The sequence below is a fragment of the Plectropomus leopardus genome, chromosome 1, assembly GCF_026936395.1.
Source record: "Plectropomus leopardus strain MGB_pleo_1.0 chromosome 1, ASM2693639v1, whole genome shotgun sequence".
Taxonomy (NCBI): domain Eukaryota; kingdom Metazoa; phylum Chordata; class Actinopteri; order Perciformes; family Serranidae; genus Plectropomus; species Plectropomus leopardus.
The window spans coordinates 3255249-3275860 of record NC_142176.1 but is presented as its reverse complement, the minus strand read 5'-3'; the positions used below and the strand labels follow the sequence as shown (position 1 = coordinate 3275860).

At 40.6% G+C, this 20612-nt stretch overlaps 1 protein-coding gene and 1 long non-coding RNA gene across 2 annotated transcripts in view; one reads left to right on the top strand and one right to left on the bottom strand.

Moving 5' to 3' along the window:
- Positions 1-19805, bottom strand: part of chsy1 (chondroitin sulfate synthase 1) — a 79556-nt gene extending 59751 nt beyond the window's left edge. Inside the window, exons 1-2 of the mRNA XM_088082888.1 lie at positions 19066-19805; positions 12481-12976 (exon numbers count right to left, since the gene is read on the bottom strand). Of these exons, the coding sequence (XP_087939014.1) occupies positions 12481-12976; positions 19066-19373 (804 nt within the window). The 5' untranslated portion in view covers positions 19374-19805. The remainder of the gene's footprint in view (positions 1-12480; positions 12977-19065) is intronic.
- Positions 2186-17979, top strand: LOC148190337 (uncharacterized). The gene is made up of 3 exons (XR_015777607.1): positions 2186-5532; positions 12488-13132; positions 15732-17979. It is a non-coding gene; the product is annotated as an uncharacterized LOC148190337 (long non-coding RNA).
- Positions 19806-20612: the final 807 nt, after the last annotated feature.

Sequence of the window (20612 nt, the reverse complement as noted above, 5' to 3'; positions counted from 1 at the left end):
AAGTAGGCGTGTTATGTGAGTGATAATGCTAAGGGAAGCCTCTTATTCGTGGGAGCTTTCTGACCACTGACTGGACTACTGTTTGAAAACAAATGAATGCTGCAGTCCAGCTACAGAGTGTTAACTTGCTGTGCTTCATCATGCTGTGTGTTGTGATCCTCTTACACAAGCTCCTGCCAGGGCGCCAGAACACGTCGGAAATAGAAGCTGACTGTTTAGGCCGACAACCAAAATGTTAAACGAGCCTTTCTTAATCAGGCAAGTTCCAACTGTGGCTGCAGGTAACGCATCGTGCCTGGACAGCCAGGATAAAAGGGAGGATGCTCTTACTCTGAGCCAACATGAGATTAAGCATGAAAACATCAGTCAGTCAGGGGAACCAAGTGCATGTACAAGTACATGTGTTTTAAAACACACACACATTTTTATTTTATCTTGTCTTTATCGCACTTTATTCATTTCATCAGCACTGTACGCAAGGCTGCCATAGTTTATTTGTATATGATATTGTATTCTTGTATTTTAACTTAATACATCTTAGATTCTCATTTGATTTTCTTTGATAGATTTTGTATCAACATTTAATACAGATAGCATTACCATCACTGTCATACCACTCCATAGCATGGGGAAAAATAGACAATGAAGGCATACAATTTAGTTTTTTATTAAAAGATTAATATAACAAGGCTACAACATGACAACGTAAACTTTTCCTTTTATGTTTAGTAGCAGAAAACACTTGTTATAATCATGATACGCTATTATATTGATTCTTTGGACGATATGATACTGGGGGTCGACAGATATTGGTTTTTCAGGGCTGATATACAGATACCGAGTTTTAGTAGTTAATGAGACCAATATTTGGAACCGACATGCATTTGCAATAAAAATGAAAATCTTTATGTCAATATTTAAAATTCGGATTATAACAAACCCCAACACAAAACTTCCCAGCAACTTTTTTTACAGGCAAGTGAAAATTTAAATAATAAATGAATAAATGAAATAGCTCCTTGAGCATTTAAGAAGTAAAAGTTCCTCCCATGCTGACGCTTTCTTTGCACTTTTTTAATTAATTTTATCAGCCATCATTGAAATAAAAATGCTGATACAAATAATCGGCAAAATGCCAAATATTGGCCCGAATATTCAGCCAGGCCAATAATCTGCCAACCCCCAAATTGTACTATATTTGCCGATATAAAATACGCCACAATACAGATTCAGTTTGATTAAATTCAGGGACCTGTGATGGAGATGAGAAGACTGCATCATTTGCATCAATACTATTGGATCATTTATCTGACTGTCACATATTCAAAAGGCATTAAAGTGCAAGTAAAACACAAAATCCGGAAGCTAAAGCCTGTTTGAAACTGGAGCACTATGACTGAGTGACAGAAGAGTGAGAAAGTAGCACCAATAGCATTGATGCTGAGATAATGACTAATGAAACCGTGTCAAATAGAATCGATATGTATTGATAAAACTTTTTTTTTTCCAGCACTAGAACTAATCATTGATGTCACATTGTATGTATAAGGCTAAATGATTTTTACAGTGGGAGGGTGTTTAACTCCTCCAGATCATGGCGGTTACAGGGTGGCGATGGCAGTACGTTTCCTCCTATTTACGCCGACACGGAGCCAGATGTGATGATGCTGCTGTGGGTGTGTGAATGAATAATCTGCCAGCTCAACCTCTGTCCACATCATCTCTGGAGAGTCTCTGGACAGGATGCACAGACACACAGCACTGCGCGGTGCTGCAGAGGGACTGACAGTTTGTGTTAAGCAGCTACAGCAGAACATCATCATCATTATTGCAGTTACCGCTGGCTTTATGCATACCGCTGCTGATATTAAAATGGAAATATTCCAGTTGTCTTTGCATCATTTGACACAAAAATTCCCCTAAACAAGCATCATGTGTTTGCCATATTTGATATATTCATCTACAATTAAAATTACATAATTTAGTTATTACACTTCAATTTGCAACCGGGATTTAAAGGTGCAATAATTCTTTATATCACTGTATTAACTGCAATATTTGGTGCAATCTTTCAACTACAGCAATCTGCTGTGAGGTTATTCAAACATGCAATATTCTTCCAACTCTTAAATGTAGGCTATATATTTATCATGTGACACAGTTGTTAGTTGTCTTGTCTTTCTTTTATGCTCTTGACAAAATAGTAAGAAAAATAAAGTGTAAAAAAAGAAAATAGGTACTTTTTAATGCATTTTTTACTTTAAAATGTTACTAATTTCTTGCTCATTTTGGGTCAGTTCTTTTTAAGCTGCTCACTCAGTGTCTTAATTTATGTTTTCAAGCCAGTTTGCTCGGGTTGCAGTGGGTTAAACAGACCAGTGCAAGTGCACAAATGCAACAGTTCTCATCTCTTTTAAGTTAAATTAAAATCCATAAATCTAATTTAAATCTATTATATTTTTGCAGTTCTGCACAGCATATTTGTGTGCGTGACTGCATGCTGTACATACCACTGCTTCCTCCGCTATTTGCAAACTAAGATTTAAGAGAACGATAACTCATTCATCAGATTAGATGTGAAGCCATGTGCAGCTGGCTGTGAAAGAGAGGCTAATTAATATGTACAAATTGAAGCGAGATAGGAAGGGGTAAATGGGAACTCAGTTAATCCTGAAGAACAGAGGCAGCACGGTGAGAGGACAATGGTGTTATTGTTGGCCGGATGAAAGCGCCTGCAGCAGCGGCCGCAGGTTTGGCAGCCCTGCAGGCCACTCAGGAGAAATTAGGATTAGGAGGTGGACTCATAGCTCTCAGCAGTGCTGCCTTGTGATTCCCATTAGCTGTGTTGGAGCTTGTTTGTGTGCTGGCATGCAGGGTGGGGATGGGATGGTCCCGGTGCTTCTGGGGGAGGCAGGCTCACCTCAAGGACGTTGTTACTGCAGACAGTCAGCAGGCTGCAGTGTGACATTCAGGTAGAACTAGGCTGGACACTTTCTCTTAATTTATTCATTTACTGTCACCAGATATTGGGTAATTTTAAGAATGAAAATAGGTTTAGCTAAACTCTAACCCCCCATTTTATTAAATATAACTCTAAATGAAGTCATATTTATCTATCTTCTTGCAGGCAATAACAATGGGCCTTTATTTTTTTTATTTTGTGCAACTGCGTGTTTTTTTTAATGTTTCCGTATATGTGTCTATATATGTGTTTATGTATGTGCATGGGTATGTGTTCTTTTTATTTTACTAGTGTCTTTCTGCTATGCAATGTGGCAGTGTGTATGCTTTGAAAAACCAATAATATAGTTTTTTTCAAGAATGAAAATAGGATTTCTTTGACCCATGCTCATATTTCTCATTATGTGCAGAGAAATGCATACTCTGCAGTGTGTGCTTAAAACCTCTGGGAAGCCAAATCACCCAAAAACCTTGTTAATATGCAATTTAGGATCTTACATGCATAATGAAAAGCATAAAAAAATGATCAGACATTAGCCTCAATCCAAATTTGAAATATCGTCATTTTAGTTTTTTCAGTTTGTTGAAGCAGGGTTGATTTGGGCGCGCTTATCCTTGATCCATATAACCTAATATGGATAAACCAATCAAAAATTCAAAGTCGGAAGTAAGTTGATACTAATTTAACATACCAAACTGAAATCCCTCAATGCTCTCTTCCATAGAGTGCGTTCAGAAACACTCACTTTGAGTGCTGGAGCGCACTCTGGCACAAACTGGACCGTTCGGAAGTTCAGAGAGTGTTAAATGAGCATATAATATCGGCTCGTATCGATCACCTGCCCCTTAATCGAATCAAAATTGTATCGTGGTAGACTTTGTGACAACGGCAAATATCGTATCATTGTGCAAAGATATAATATCAAATTGTGATGAGACCAGTGATTAACACCCCTCGTGCTTACTGTTAGGTGTCAGGTGTTCATTTAAACATGAGACCGACATGGAAAACTGTCACCACATTTATGTGAGGAGACGCGTGAGTGAGGCTCTGGATCGAATCCAACGCAAAAGCCTACACGCTGGTCAGATCACTAACTCCATGGTGTGCTACATGCAAAACACCAAACACCATAGTTTAGCAGAAGCACGTCTGCCACAAGCACGCAGACAAAAGTAGTTATAGTGAAACTCAGAGGAAGGTGCCACGGCCACACACAGGAAGGAACAAAATCCTCAGCAGAATGAGGTACGATTAAACCCTGACAGAAAATAGAGCTTAATCAGAAGAAGCCCACCCACAGTAATGAAGACTCTTACAGGTTTCAGCAGCCGCTACTAGACCTATAAAATCTCTCTTTCCTCCCAAAATGTCATCATCCTGCATACCAGCTGACTGCTGCTGCAGCCACACACAGCCTGCGCTTCATGCTGCAGAGCTGTAATTCATGCTAATTCAGCACCCCGGCCTTCCATTTCTGTTTATTTTTGAATAGTGAGTGTAAACATCACCGGGCCTACTTTTAGCACGATGCGAAGGCACTGCTGGGGACACACAGAGGAGACGCACACAGAGCTGTGGCCACAGGAAGTCTGAAAATACATGCGGTGCACAACAAGCTGCCACAACAGGAGAGGACGGACACATACAGTACACAGATGCAGTGGGATGATGCCCGACGACGAGTCCATTATCAGGAATTAAAGGACGAAGGGGAGGCCAGAAGTGAATAATTATATCACACTCACACCATGGTCGTTTGCAAAGTAAAAAATATAAAACATTTATTTATATTTTTATGCCCTTTGCAATTAAAATCTTTTCATAAGCCATAACTCAACATCCGAGGGTTTGACTAATGCTGACTTTTATCTGCACACATTTAAAACTGCATAAAATCCAGATAAGAACAAAGGAAATGTGCCAGAAGAACTCAAGAAGCCACAGGCTTATCAAAAAAGGATGCCACCCTCAACTTACGGAGAAAAACAAGCAATAACAAAAAAGAAGGAGAAAAGTCGAAAATAAATAAATAAATAACTGAACTTATATTACACAGAAAAACTGAACAGAAAAGTAACCAGTCAGTTAACAATAATCCAATAAAAAAGAGAAAAGAAATATATAGAACACAATGCAGAGAGAAGAGTAAATAATTTATATATTATATACACAGAAAAACATTAGACATCATGAATTCAATTTAATGATAATTTCCTTTTAAATTTTTGTTACTGCCTCCCATGGCGACTTAAAAGCGAGGAAACTCAGCCCCTTTACGTTGCCTGTGTAGAGCAGGAATATCCCGCCGCTATGCTGCATTACTGTCCTGTATATAAGGTACGATTGCGGAACAGAGGAACAAACGTCTGTGTAAAAGGGACAGCTTGCAGGGTGGGGCAGGTGTGATATTTTGACGACATGTTATGAGTGCGACTCACTACTGATAGATTTAACTCAAACAGGAAGAACAGCAGCCGAAAATGTCTGCAAATTGAGGAGAAAATGAGGTCCAAGAGCTCCTGACCCCCTGAGCAGAGGACGAGATCAGCCTCCATAAAACACAGACGGTAAATGATTTTTGTTGCCATGTTTATAAAAGGCAGCCGCCGAGTATCACACTACAGGCCAACGTTGTTCCGTTGCATGTCATGCCCAACGCGTCTCTTCCTTCCGGACTCGGCATGCTATCTAAGAATCACACACTGAGGCGGCGAGCTTTGTTTCTGTATAAAACAAAGGGAAAGGAGGCATAATGAAGGAACTTTGTCACGGCCTTATCGCCGGATTTCTGTGCAGAAAGGCCGATGGAGAGATAGAGAGATGGGGGAGGGTGTAAGGTTTAGAGAGCATGTTGAGGCATCACTCATGTGTGTGGGAGGCTGACTTCCTGTGTGTTGGTCTAGCATGTGCACGTCAGACTGCTGATCTAGAAATACAGGCCCTCTGAGAGCTGAAACATTGAAACCAGAAAAAAAAAACATTTTAAAGGAGGAAAAAATCCCTGATGGGTCACTATCCTCCTCCATGATGTGTGACTCAGTTTTTAGATCATAAAGTTATCCTGATTACAGCAATCAAACAGCCGACAACACGCATCGTGATGCTGAATATGACATATGGTATCACAGAGTTGTGTCTCCAAAAGAATTAAGGGGAACTACTCATACAATGTAGATCAGTAATTCTCAACTGTGGACCCAAAGGCCAAATCTGGCTCCCCTATGGTGCTCTTGAAAGTTGGTCTGTTTAGTTTCACCAGAACTTAAAGTAGATACCAAAACTGACTTTACTGGGCTTGGTTTTGTCATGTCAGCAGAGATGTGAGACTGTCACACACCAGCCGTCAACAGATTGACTGAATTTCAAAAAATAAAAGACAACCACACACACACACACACACACACACACACACACACACACACACACACACACACACACACACACACACACACACACAATTACGAGGTGGACACAAACACAAAGACTCCTAATCAATGAATTCATCCTGTGACTGCTGGATGTACAACCGAGCGACTGTTTGCCAACAAGTTCAGCATGTCAAATTAAAAGATGGCATTCACAATGTTTTCCACTGTCCTCTAAGTGGCCAAAATAATCAGTTGTTGCTGGTTTAAGTAAAAGACTTACAAAATTCTTGGACTTCCTGAAAGTTTTCTATAAGCCCTCACTGAGTCAAAGTGATCATTAGCCGGCAGGCTTTCTAGATCACTCCCTACAAGGTTTTCATTTAAAAATGGAAGATGATCAAATGTGAAAACTACAGACTTGACGAGTCAAATTAGAGTGGAGAGAGCAATTAGGAGGAGTTTTTGGTCTCATGAGGAGGGTGAGTTTTTTGGGAACAGCCCCGCCAAGCAGACTGTGACAGCACATGATTCAGCAGTTACTGCAACGACAGTCAAAGACGCCGGTTTTATTCACTGCATCAGCTGAATCTACCCACTCAAACACTGACACTGTGTGCGTCTGGAGACCGAGTGCCTGCTGCACATGCAGGTGATTTCACATGCTGAACAGGACTTTACAAACATCTGTGCAACCCTTCAAGAGAGACCACTGTAACGATAAAGTGACCTTACGGACAGGACATCTCTTCTTGCATCATGCATGCGGAGATCATGCAGAGACATCTATTATGAGACTTTGGGGGCTTTCACATTCGAGACATGAGCTCAGATCTGAGTGCACTTTGACCCTAAATCCAGTTGGCTTGATTGATGTGAACACTTTGGACAGTACACATATGTCTGAATGAATAATATCCTAAAATTTTAAGGCTATATCATGATGCAAAATCAATATTTTGAAATGTCCTCTACATTAATGTTAACTACTAAAATACAAAATCACTGAATTACTGAGTTACTATAAAGTTAAAAAAAAAACAAAACTGCTGTCCCTCCTGGAGAAACACATGACAACATGACAGCAAGCATGATTGACAATCAAGACTACGTTCCCAAAAAAGGCTCAGTCTCGTCAGTTGTTCTGAATTATTTCGGTTTTGTGCCGTCAGATCTCGAACAAACCAAAGTCTGCACAGCTTGTTTAAAGGCTGCTGCAAATAAAGACAGCAGCACGACTGATTTACTTCAGCATGTCAAACTGAGGCAGTAGCTGAGTGGGAGAAATGTGTCAAGACTGCGTCAGATGGATTTATATTATTTGTGATTTTGTGATGGGAGTTGTTAAACTATACCAAATTTAGCTCTATGTAGGAAAAACACAGATTTCCATCTCAGCTGTAAACTTTTGTTTAGAGTTTTACCTTAAAGTCTGAATTAAAGGACATAAAAAATTTAATTGGGCTTCATTTCTCCATTCCCTTCAGACACGTGCTGAACACATGACGGAGATGTCTTTTATCACTCATATTTCAGATCTCGTGGAGTCTCATACAGTCACTTCATTCATTTCATTGGTTTCAAAGGGTCCTGCTTCATGTGAACGGCGGTCATGTGAGCAACAGGTCTACGGCACGGCCGTGTCTCGACATGTCAGAGAGCAGGCTGGTAGCACCAAAAGCGCTTTTCTCTGACGGCGAGGCAGCGGCATTTCTTTCATAACTCTGTCCCAACATGGGGCCGCTGCGGTGGGCTGATTTGGTTAGCGGCGTCTTCTTATTAACTTCTCTCACAATGACAACACTCGCACAAGTCTCAACAATGACTAAATGCCATACGATCCAGCAGGCACAGCGCAAACAGTCAAACCGCCTGCTCAGTATCAGAAGTGAAGTACAGTTTCAGTGAGGGGGAAGCGCTTCTTTTTCACACCAACACTCACAGCACTCTCTGAACTGAACACATGCCAGTTTTGGGCTTTTTCCACACTTGACTTGAGTGTTTGTGATTGCGTGTGTTGCATTGTGTGCTCAAAGTGATTCATGAGCAAGCAATCAAAGCACTTAAAACAACATACCTGTGTGCCACTATCTAAACATCACAAAAAAAGGTTGTGTAAACATCACACAACAGTGCAGGCAACACACAGCGCACCAGCCAATGGAATGCTATTCTGGGAACCCGCTCGGGTCAAAGGTCAACCCACAGGTCAGGACCCACACACAGAAACAAGGATCACTGCGACCTCATGATGGTCATAATTCACTCTCACAGAGATCAAAACAAACAGTGCGTGCTCTCTTCTTCCATTCAAAAACACACAAATCTACCCGGCGGGGAAACAACAGTTAAAACAAAACAAGACACTTTTACCGAGCTGCAACGTACAATTTGCTGCTCTCAAAATGATGGCTCCAGAGGGGCTGAGCGCTTGGATTTGGATGTTAGCAGCCCAACTTTCACTGAAGCTTTGAAGAAAATCGTGCCTAAAGCAGATTGGTACGCACACAGTCGAGAGAAAATCTCGTGGAGCTGCCCTTCTGTCCTGCCTCGACTTCTGTAACCTTACTGAACTCATACATGACATAAGCAGTTAATCCACATAAACATACACTGTGTCTACCTGCCAACAGACTGCAGCCGCTCAGTCCAAGCATTTCTTCTCTTTGGTTGAGAATAATTCTACATGGTTGGTCATTAATACGAAAAAATATTTCAAACACAAGGTGCAAACATTTAGTTTCCAAAGAGGAATAAAAAACCACAGGGCCTGCATGATGTCTCTTTAAAGCCGGGCTTAGACTACAGGAGTTTGGGGCCAATTTATCCAAGATTCACAGCTCCTCACCAACGGCCCAACGTTGACCGACAGACAGCCGAGTGTCAGCTTGGTGTGTAAGGGTAAGCCAACCAGCGGCAGAGTAAAGCAGAGGAGGGTGGGTCGTTCCTTCACTATCCTAGGAAACACAAATTTGCCTTCCAAAAATTGAGGGAGAAATCCGGTCTGGGCCCTTGGTCTGTGGGAGCAACATTTGGCCTGGATTATCTGGTGATGTGAGAAGTTTACAGATCCAGTCTTAAATAGGGATGGGCATCGAGAACTGGTATTAATTGTGTAACTTTAATTCATTCTAACCTGATTCTAACAGAGCTAGCAACCTGCCCCTCACGATGACGAAGCTGCTGGCATCAGGGGATGACGTAGGATGTTAATTGTGGTGTCACTGCTGGCTGCTCTGCTTGTTGTAGTAGTAAGGTGGATGTTGGGTAAGACCAAGCGGTTAGAGTGTGAGCTCACTTTTCTAAAAGTCATAAGGGTGCAGCTAAAAGCAATTTGTGTGAAAGAGTAGCTGCAAGTGCAGCACTCCATAAATTTAAAGCAAAGCAGCTAATGCTAATGTTAGTCCAGCGGTGGAGCCCCGGAGCCCCGGTGGCTCCGATGGCAAAGCTTCAGGGAGTAACCAAACTAAACATGCAGGCAACACTCGTCAACACTAATAAGGCTGAAGCTGAATGTCACAGCTGTTGTCATCGGTTTTAAGCATCTAACTTAAAATGTTCAATTTTATTTATTTAACCCCATAGATGACATCAGTAAAGCAATAGCCTCCACCAGAAACCATCACCATTTACCATCATGCAACGAGGGGGAGATGAAACAGGAACAGAGTATCACAGGGCTGCTGCCGAGTTTATCGTGAATGACAGCGATAACTGCTGATAGATATGCTGAGAATAATGTTTAAGCTGCCCTAATAACAATTAATGTTAATTAACAAGGACTATAGTTATGTTTTTTTGTTTGTTTGTCTGTGAAGATTCACATGAGAAGTTATATTGTGGAGAAACCTCACAGTTCACTCAGTTTGTGGAAGTCGGGTCAGTAAAACAAAAAGATACTTGACAAGTCATACAGGAAAGGGGAGAAACCTTGCAGTAATTTAATTGTATTATTTAAAATCTGTATGGTTACGTCGTCACAGAGCAGTTGACAGTGCTGCCAAACAGCAGTTAACATTTTAGTCCTTGAGGCTAATGTTTGCTAGCACACTACTGTTGTTAGATATTGAAACTGACTTTTATATAACCGAGTTTAATTCTCACTCCCAGTTCTCCCTGAACGTGTTGTCTTACAGATTCGTTTAGCCTTCTGCTTTTTTTCTCACTGAAAAAAATAATTAACATTACAGTATGTTGTCGCACCAATTCAGTCTCAGTTTTGTTCGCACCTACTTCCCCAAAATATCATGTGAGGTGGTGCAGTCATGCTCCTTCTGGCATTATAATCTTAATAATATCCTGTAGTGTGTGATGCACTATTATTTTTATTATTAAATCTTGCATTGTGTGCATGTTTGAGATTAGAGAACATCTTTGAAGTTTCTCCTTGTTTGTAAAAGGCAACCTGATTTTAAAATGGACTTTTATTTAAAAAATCCTGTAGTCTGAGCCCAGATTTAGTGGGTCAAAAGATTTTCTCAGAGCTCAAAAGTAACAGGAAACGTGTAATTCTGCATTTATCGAACTGTACAGGCGAAGCATCTTCATTGAGAATATAACTCTGAAATACAGATGCTCATCTGTAAAATAATTATTCTCCTCAAGCAGCTCTCTGCATTCCCTGATGAACCATATCAACCGCATACCGGATCCTTGAGGACTCACTTTAGTTACCATCTGCACACCTTTACAGCGAAACACATTCCTACAACAGAGCTGCAGTAAATCATCCTTTTCTGAAGCCTCTAATGTTCAGGTTTGTTGACACTGTGTCAAAGTGATGTTGATTCAACTCTATTGTCACTTTTGAGTGTGGGCTCTGCGTGCTGGTGTTGAATTACACTGCATTATATTCCTGTTTAATGAGTTGTGATGCTGCACGCAGCTCGCCGCCGCAGAGACTGGAGGATGTCATTTACAGGTGTGTGTGGCAGTTAAAGTGTTGAATTGTCTGCATTAGACTAAAGCATCTTGAAGTCTGGAGCGCAGAATGAGGCTGTGAGCAGGAAGTATGCAGTTATTATCTACAGTATCTGTACTACTTTACTTTGATAAAATCATCCATCAGTGTGGTTTCTCATACTTGTCATGTTTACTGAAGCACTCCTCGTCTCAGGCTTAATGCCAGCAGGGAGACGCAGGGACGGTTATGTGACACATCTGCACCACAAAAATACAAAACCCACGTTGTGTTAAACTGGAATCACAAAGGGATAAAAAGGCTTTTATGGCATCGCTGGTATAAGCAATGCACAAGACTCCCCAATACTGTCTGCTCAGCCCTCAACAACTGCCCCGCCTACTGTTATTACTATTGGGTACTAATATGTTAGCTGTGGGCTCCAACGTGAGCATCTTTTTAGTTTTTTTTTAAAGCTTATACTTGTTTACCATTTGTCCAATTAAGGACTGCACGTACCTTTCATGCACATAGCACTGGTGCTACAAAGGTTGAAAAATCAAGGGTTTAAGTTCCATTTAAGCATTGATGGTGATACATGTGGAGCGGTGGGTTTTAGGTTTTAGGGTTTTCAGGTGGTTTTCCATGCACACATTTGTGCATGAATTTATGGTAGAAAATGCCATTATATTTATTAAGATATAAGTTATAAGCTTATTGTTTTTGTTTTAATTGTAAAGTAATTTTTTTTTAATTGTAAAACAAAAAATATTAGGCTGATCGGCCCAATAGCTTGCAAAATTAGCTTCACACAGATGGATACACACACACAAAACTAATGCATGATCACCTCCAGGTTTACACCTGGCAGAGACAATAACTAGCTCAGTATTAACACTCACTGGCTATCAAAGGTGAATACCAGTATGAAACAGCAACAAGGCATTTCGTCCAGCATTAAAAAAAAAAATCACAAACAGATGGCGTGACAAACAGCTATAATGACAGCAATACTACTACTGGATGTTGTTCAGGCTGAACAGAATCTGAATTTCTTGATTAAAATTGTCTTACGTCTCCTCTCTGCACCACCTTTTAACTTTCCAGCACCTTCACCTCACAGTTTTAAATACATCTGATTTACAGCTCTGTTTTGTACATAAGCGTCCTTGAGTCTTAAATGCAGATGGGTTCTGTGTCTGTTTTAGACATTAAAAATACAACATATAAACAAAATGAATCCGTCTTACCTCGTAGGACCAGACACATTGGACCCCGGCAAACCTCCTGACACACCGGCCCACCTCCACGTCCTCATGGGTGGTGTACATCTCCTGGAGACACTCTCGGATGTGCGGCACCATCCTCTTGAGGACCTCGCGGCTCATGATGACCCCCGGTCCCCCCATGCAGAAGTTCTCCCCGGGCTCCAGGGCCAGTTTTCCCAGCTCGTCCCGCGCTCCCATACCCGTTTGTCCCAAGAAGATGGCCTCGCTGCTGTTGAGGCTGCGCAGGAAGCTCTCTAACTTCTCACTCTTAATGTAGACGTCATCGTCGGCCCTCATGAACCACTCGTACTTGTCCAGGTAATGGTCGTGCATGTACTTAAGCATCATGAAGGACTTCTTCTGCGGCGGGTACGAGTCATCCACGTTCCTCAGAGCCACTATGGGGATGGGGATGGAGGTGTCGGAGCCCTCGCTGGAGAAGAATTCCACGCGACCTGGAATCGTCTGCGCCCACGTCCTGAAAACGCACATACAGAAACGACGAGTCAGAGAAAAGCGCACAAAACAAGCAGGTGGCATTATCCGTTTCATGGAACAACCTACAAAAACATGAAATAATTCTTCACAGTGACGGCCGCACATACAAATGCAGCAGCCAATAAGGGATGCAATGGTATGAGATTTTACAATAACCATCTAAGAAAATATTATTGATATATATGTTTTCTCTGTATCACAGTGTGACAGAATTATTATCAACGGTCACAATGACCCTTAAAGGAATGACAACAGAAGGGTTGATTTTGGTTGAACAAATGTTTTGTCACTATTATTAAGATCTGAAACCATCTTTTAATGGAAGTATGTAGGGCTGGACGATATGGAAAAAAGTCTTATCACAATAATTTTTTTCATATCAGTCGATATCGATGTATATGACGATATACATCAAATCACTATTTCTGTCGAGCTTAAAGGTTTCCTTTGACTCCTAAGAGAGATATGAAGGTATTATAAGCAGTGATGCACGATAATGATTATTTCAACCGATACCGATAAACCGATAATTTCCAGCTTCTTGTGGCCAATAAGATATCGATAACTGAAGACTGAGAGCAGAGCGCACACTTAAGGAGACACCGGCGGAGACACCGGCGGAGACACCAGCGGAGACACCGGCGGAGAATGAGAGCGGGAATGAGAATGAGAACCACTTCTTTTTATGGTGTCAGCTATTAATTCACACAAGACACATTCATGGTTTTTCACACATAAAAAAAGCAATAAAAATGCTAAATCTTCATCCCTCCAACGACCAAGGAGTGACATCTACTATCTCCAAGGGCAGTGTAACGAAATTAGCTGGATTAAAGAGTGAGCGATTCCACGAAGTCGACACGGACACCAACACTGGTCTTTTCATACTACATTAGGCTCCTACATACACGTGTTTTCATCAGACACGTGAGATACTAAAGTGACTAAATCCGCTGCTTAAACAGGCGGGGATGAGAAAATGTAATGCAAAGCAATGCTCCATCTTCCATTTATGGAAAAAAAAGATTATTTTATGCTGACAGACTCCTTAACACATCACAGGAAACAACAGACAGAAGCTACAAACAACTTCTCAGCACATCAAATTCTTGAAATAGAAGTGGGAGACTTTTTTTTAATTATTTGTAAGCCAGCCAAAAGATAACAAATTCATTAAAAACTAACAGCTTGTGTCCTGCTCCATATGTCTGACTCATGGGGCTGAAGACAGTCCACCGGGATTAATCCCAAATAAATGTGTTTGCAAAGAAAGGAAGCTCGCACTGTATTCAAATCTTTACCACGGTTTTTAAAGTCCTAAATAGCTCCTGCTGGACTGTGTCAACACAGTGAGAAGCTGCAGCACAGACAAGTATGAGTCAGGCTTTTCTAAGCATGACTAAATTATGGGAAATGTTTAGAGTCTGGGGGAAAATGATGGCATGAACATTAACATGATAAATGCCACTGAAACTGTTCCTCTACTGAAGTGCAATAAGAGAATTAGAGCTGGGAAGTATCAGAGATTTATCTTGTTACTTTTTTTAATGTTCATCCCTATAATTTCCTGTGTGTGGTGGTCGTCTAACATGACATAGAAACTACTCTCATTCAGTGCATTCACAATTACCACAAATACTGCACGCAGATCTGCCATGGAGAAACAGAGCTATATTTCCTCTTAGCCCACATGGTAATTCCATTAATGCCAAAAATAAGCACTTATTCCAGGTGTTAGGTCTTTGAGATTGTATTAAAGGAAAAATTAGATTTAAAAGGTCCAGATTAGATTTAAAAGATTTTTTTTCCACTCTTTTTCTGATATTTGTTTTGTTTGTATGTCTGTGCCTGCCTGTTTATCCAGGGTCTGTATATGTATTTAACTAATTAGTCGTTTACTGTGGCCACAACCAACATGGGAAGTTGAACGGGTGGACGTTGGGAGGGTTAGCGGGATTTTTGTTGAGGTTTTCTCTTTTTCCTTTTCCCTTTAAAACCTGAGTTGTCATCACTTTTCCTACTTTCAGACGCCTTTCACAAGTAATTAAACCTTTGTAATCTAACCGAATTGGTTTGATTTCTCTCAGAAACGTGGGAAAAGGCAATGAGCGACTTGGTAGAAAAGTAGTAGATTTATAGATTTTTTTTAAAAGTTAGGGAAAATTGTTCATAGAATTATACTTATAATTTTCATAACTAAATATTTAAAATTAGTTTACAGATTATTGTATTTTTTAAGTAGTGTTTTCAGGTTATTTCCTTTTTCAACTTTCATGTCTTCTCCTCTCTTTCTCCCCCCTTTCACTCTTATCATCTGTCCTATCAAATAAAGCCGAAAAGCCTAAAAAAATCATCTTAAAAAAAACAAAAACAAGCAAACAAAATAAACTACGTCTACTGCTGAGGGACGGGTCATTTACAGTCCATTTATGTTTACATGCACTTTATACTGTGCAACAGCTTGATCCACAATGCACTTACAAGCTGCGGCACTTTAAACCTGCTGCTGCTTATTTATTGATATCTAAGACACACTTATTATTATTAATATGAATGCTTATAGTTGTTTGCCATTGTTTCTCATCTGTGGTTTCACTTGTTCTTATCTTAATGTTTAAAATTTAGCTTTCATTAATGTTTTCATTTCATTTTTGTGCAGCTGTCAGCCTGAGAGTAACCAAACATGATTTTGTTGCGCATCTACAACAACAAATAAAGTGTCTTGTGTCTTCCAGCACAGTCCAGATGAGTCCTTATTGAAACTAGAGACCCAGGAGGAGGCCTTCACGAGACAACTATCTGCAGCACCGACTGAAACTGTGAGCGTCAGAGCCTTGGAGGATGCTTCTGCAGAGCTCTTAAAGCATCCCTCTGGTGTAAACATTAGTACAGTGGCACATCTGCATGGAAACATTGACATTCCTTTGATATATTTATAGATTTTGCGATTGACACACTTATGCTTACTTCTAAAAACAGCTCTGTAGTGGAGACTAAGCTGTGGTCACAAGCTAAACACCTTTTCTCCAAAGCTCTCAACCAGCATCAGGTCAAGACCACAGAGCCTGACCTGGATTTCCAATCCTCTTCTGAATGGAGATGCAGCCCTTCACCCTTTTGCACGCCCTCCAGTACTTCCCACACAGTCATGTAAAACTGCAAAAGAGTTCACTTACATTTGAATTATTTTATTTTATTTTATTTTATTTTTTTATTAAAATTTTCACTTGATTTTACAAAAAAAAAAGATGCTGGGAACTTGCTTCACATGATGTTGAAAATTTCAGTTTGATTAAACATTTGTTAAAGGCATTTAAACATAGTTTTGTGGCGTAGTCTGTTATGTTTGCATTTTTATTGTAAATGCATATCGGTTCCAAATATCGATTATCAGTTTTATTAACTACTAATAATCGATATCAGCCCTGAAAAAACAATATCTGTTGACCCCTAATTTTAATAATAAATTGATCTTTAAACTGACTGGCTACACTGTCTTGATCCTTGATCATCTTTGGGTTCCTCCATATTTAACTAGATACCATCTTGCAACTGGATCACACCAGTACCCTCGGTATCCGCTTGTACACTTCCTTATTTCTGGGGCTAAAACTTATGTAATGAGTGTAGGAATCAACGATGACTACATGAGAGTCCTGAGCCGCTGTGAGGTCCCCGTACATGTTGAGTGGAAATGTCAGGACGCCTCTACAGACACACATCAAACTCTGACTCAATATGACTCTATAAACAGTGAGGAAATGCCAGCTCTCAGTCAGACTTGTGATGTGGTTCTATCGGGTGGCTGCTGAAATGGAAATGTTTAAGGAGTCCTGGTTGGCACACGGTCTCGGTGAGGACCTCGTGCAGCGGGCCTGTGTGTGGGTCATTCGGTGCAAACTCGCACTGTGCAGACAAACATTGTTAAAACCCACAGAGCTCTATTTTAAATGCCAGTGGAGATCCTAATACTTTACATAATTAGCCACTTATTCAGTCCATGGGAAAATAATAGTAAAGAAAGACGGTTCTGACTCAATATATTTGAGTTTTTGACTCAGCATGTCAAAACATGATGATGTCACCTTCGACAGTGGTTTCCACTCGGTGTGAACATCATACAGCTTCCACGAAAACGCAAAAAAAAATTCTGCTACTGTCAGACACGGTGGAGTACAATTATCTACATGAGGTGACAAAAAGGGAAATTGTATGGTAAAGAATTTTGATGGCAATTTGCATGGGTAACAGTCACCTGTTGCAGCATATCTAAGATTTTAGCTTGTTACCTTGCAGTGTCATTATCAGTGCATAAACTAAACAAATCCTGCAGCAGCTTGTTTGGTACGTTTTTCTTATGAATTCCCTTAAAAAAACAGCAGGCTGCGTGGTAGTAATCAGTATGGATCAATGACAAATGCTGAAAATGGATAAAAGGACGGGACCGTTCTTTATCAGAGGACGGGGGTGACTGGGTGTGACTGAGTGTTTTTGCTTGAGCTTCCCTGAGTGACTGGTGGAAAATGCACGGCCCTCTCTCCACCATAAATTAGTCATTAGATCCTAAAAACTGACCTTTGATGTTTGAAAGGTAAAAGTTGAAGATGAAATCCTGGAGCTGAAAAATTGCCTTTTTTGTTTGCTTTTTTTGGTAATGGGATATAAATACTTTAGTGATTTTAAACACAGGAATATTTAGACAGATAGTGCCAGAAAAATAATGTGTTTTTTTGACTGTGTTCTAATAGAAACCCAAAATAAAAGTATTAACCCAAAAATTAGCACAATATGGGACCTTCAAAAACTACTTCATGCATGTCAAATAATGGTAACTTGACAGTACATGGCTAACAGTAACCTTGTAGGACAATTTTGAGGGATTTGAACTCATCACTGAGCTGTTTTAGTCATTTCAGCATGTCGGTGCATTGACTTTACATGTCATGAAGCACTTCTTGTTGACAAAAGGTGAATACAGGTATATTTATGCAGACAGAGTGAGAAAAATAGTGTGTTTTTTGACCATTAAAGCATGAAAACATGTTTTAATAGAAACTCAAAATAAAAGTATAAATCTGAAAATAAGCACAATATCAGACCTTTAAAAGTTTCTTATGTGTGTCATATAATGGCAGGCTAACAGTACATGGCTAACAGTCACCTGGTAGGATATTTTGGGGGGGATTTTAACTCATCACTGAGCTGTTTTAGTCATTTCAGCATGTCAGTGCATTTACTACACATCATGAAGCACTTCTTGGTCACAAAAGGTGAATACAGGTGTATTTACACAGACAGAGTTAGAAAAATAATGTGTTTTCTGACCATTAAAGCATGAAAACATGTTTTAATAGAAACTCAAAATAAAAGTATAAACCCAAAAATGAGCACAATATCAGACCTTTACAAGCTAATTATGTAAATTCAATGGCTTTAAGTGACCTTGTAGAACATTTTTGAGGGATTTCAACAAATCACAGAGCTGCTCTTGTCATTTCAACATGTCAGTGCATTACCTATGCATGTCACGAAGCACTCCTTAATGACAAAAGGTAAATACAGGTATATTTACACAGACAGAGTGAGAGAAATAATGTGTTTTTTGACCATAAAAGCGTGAAAAATGTTTTCTTAGAAACCCAAAATAAAGTATAAACCTGAACATGAGCACAATATGGGACCTTTACAATCTACTTGTGTGTCTAAAAAGGGATGTTTGGGGATTTTAAGGGCTATCAGGTAGGATAGGGGTTTTCACAAGCTGTTCTAGTCATTATGGCATGTCATTAACTGGTGATATATTTCTGTATTTTCCTTCTGAATTTCTTCAAAAGAAAAACTTGGTGCTAGAAATCAGTTTGGGCTAAAGACAAACGCTGAAAATGTGTAGAAGTAACCGTCGCTAGCTAAGCTGCCTAACGGGCTATTTTGTCTGAAAGGCCCGTAAACCGAAGTGTTTTCTCGGTTCAGGTGACCCTTTAAGTAAAGCTCCGGTGTTACAGAGAGATTTGTGAACCGTTATATTGACATAAACAGTTTTTTTTTTGTGTCCGCTGACACGTCACGTACCTGTGTGCCGCCACGGCTCGGCTGTTCAGGTACTTCTGGGCGGTCATGACACCGACGAACAGGAAACTATTGGACCGGGAGCCGCCGGGCTGCTCGGTCGCCGGTGAATCTTGCGGCCATAGCACTCCGCCGTATTCCTTTCTGTGTCCCCCGTTGAGTCCTCCACAACCGGCGGGGTTCGCCTTCCGTTTCTGTCCGGCTTTCTTCAGCTCGGTCGCCTTGGGCAGGATGAGTCTGGACGCCAGAGTGAACCCGACCACCAGTCCGAGCAGAACACTGAACCATGCTCTTCGGCTTCGACCTGCCATTCCCCCAAAAACTTCACCAGCTCGCGGTATCCCAAAAAACACCGCGTCTGTGTAACCGAAGCAGTCACAAAAACGGAATAATAAATAACTAAAAACGGTCCCGTGTGTGCAGACAAACCGGGTTCACACACACTCTCTCATAGTAGAAAAGCCCTTTTCTTCCAGTTGCCTACGTAGCATCACAGCAGTCTCCTTGAAGCCGCCACCTGAACCGCTCTCCGCCGCCGCGTCCTCTGCTCAGCCCGCGGTCCGCCGCCACCGACACATCGGCAAACTTCAGCGCCGAGCGACAGATGCAGCAGAAGCGTCTTTCTTCGCCCCGAACAGCGGCCACATCCTCGCCATTATCTCGCCGTTGGAAGAATGTCGGTCTCGGACTGTTGAGACTGCTGATCGCGAAGGATTTAACACTGGGTTTGGCCCGACGGGCTCCCCGTAGAAACGCGCTGACTGGCTGGAGGGATCCTTTGAAGTGGGAGGGGCCGGAAGTACTTTTTCCCCCTCCATTTTATTTTATTTTATTTCAATCAGCGTGCAAAATCACAATGTAACCATCAAACATTACATACGACAAGACGATATACTTGAATTATTTTAACTTTGTTTCTAAAACTAGTGTTTTATCCGTTCTTTTCGGCGTTGCCAATGGCTCTAAACACTACACTACCCATGAGCCTCGACCGCCGTTGCCATGGAGAAGAATCCAGCCCGAGGCGCGAATCACAGCCGATTCAAAACGCCTCGTTGTTGCAATTGTTTACAAAACATGGCGTAATTTTGGCCGAATTGAAATAAAATTTATCACAAAATGAAAGGTAATTGATTTAAAATGCAGATTAAAATCTGTTTTAGATTCCGCCGGTCGTTTGGAATGCACGTGAGAGTTTTAAGGTCGGTAATTGGATGTTTCTTGCCGAAATGTTTCATGGGAGTCGCAGTTTTTTTCCGCCCCGAAGATAATTTCATTGTGGTTAAGTTCCAAATTTTAACCAATTTCTGTTAGAACAAATTATTAGCTGTTATTGCTTTAATGGCTATTATAAGGCCAAAATTTTAATTATTGCCAGACACTGCTTCAGCATGTAGAAGTATTCTGAAAATTGAAATGGACAGCAGAAATTAGAATAAAACTATAAAAAGTTAAACATCAGAAACAAGACCCATTAAACAAAAACAAAACAAAAGAAGAAATATAGTGTCAATCTTTGACGATCGAATAAAATGCTTAATATATTAAAC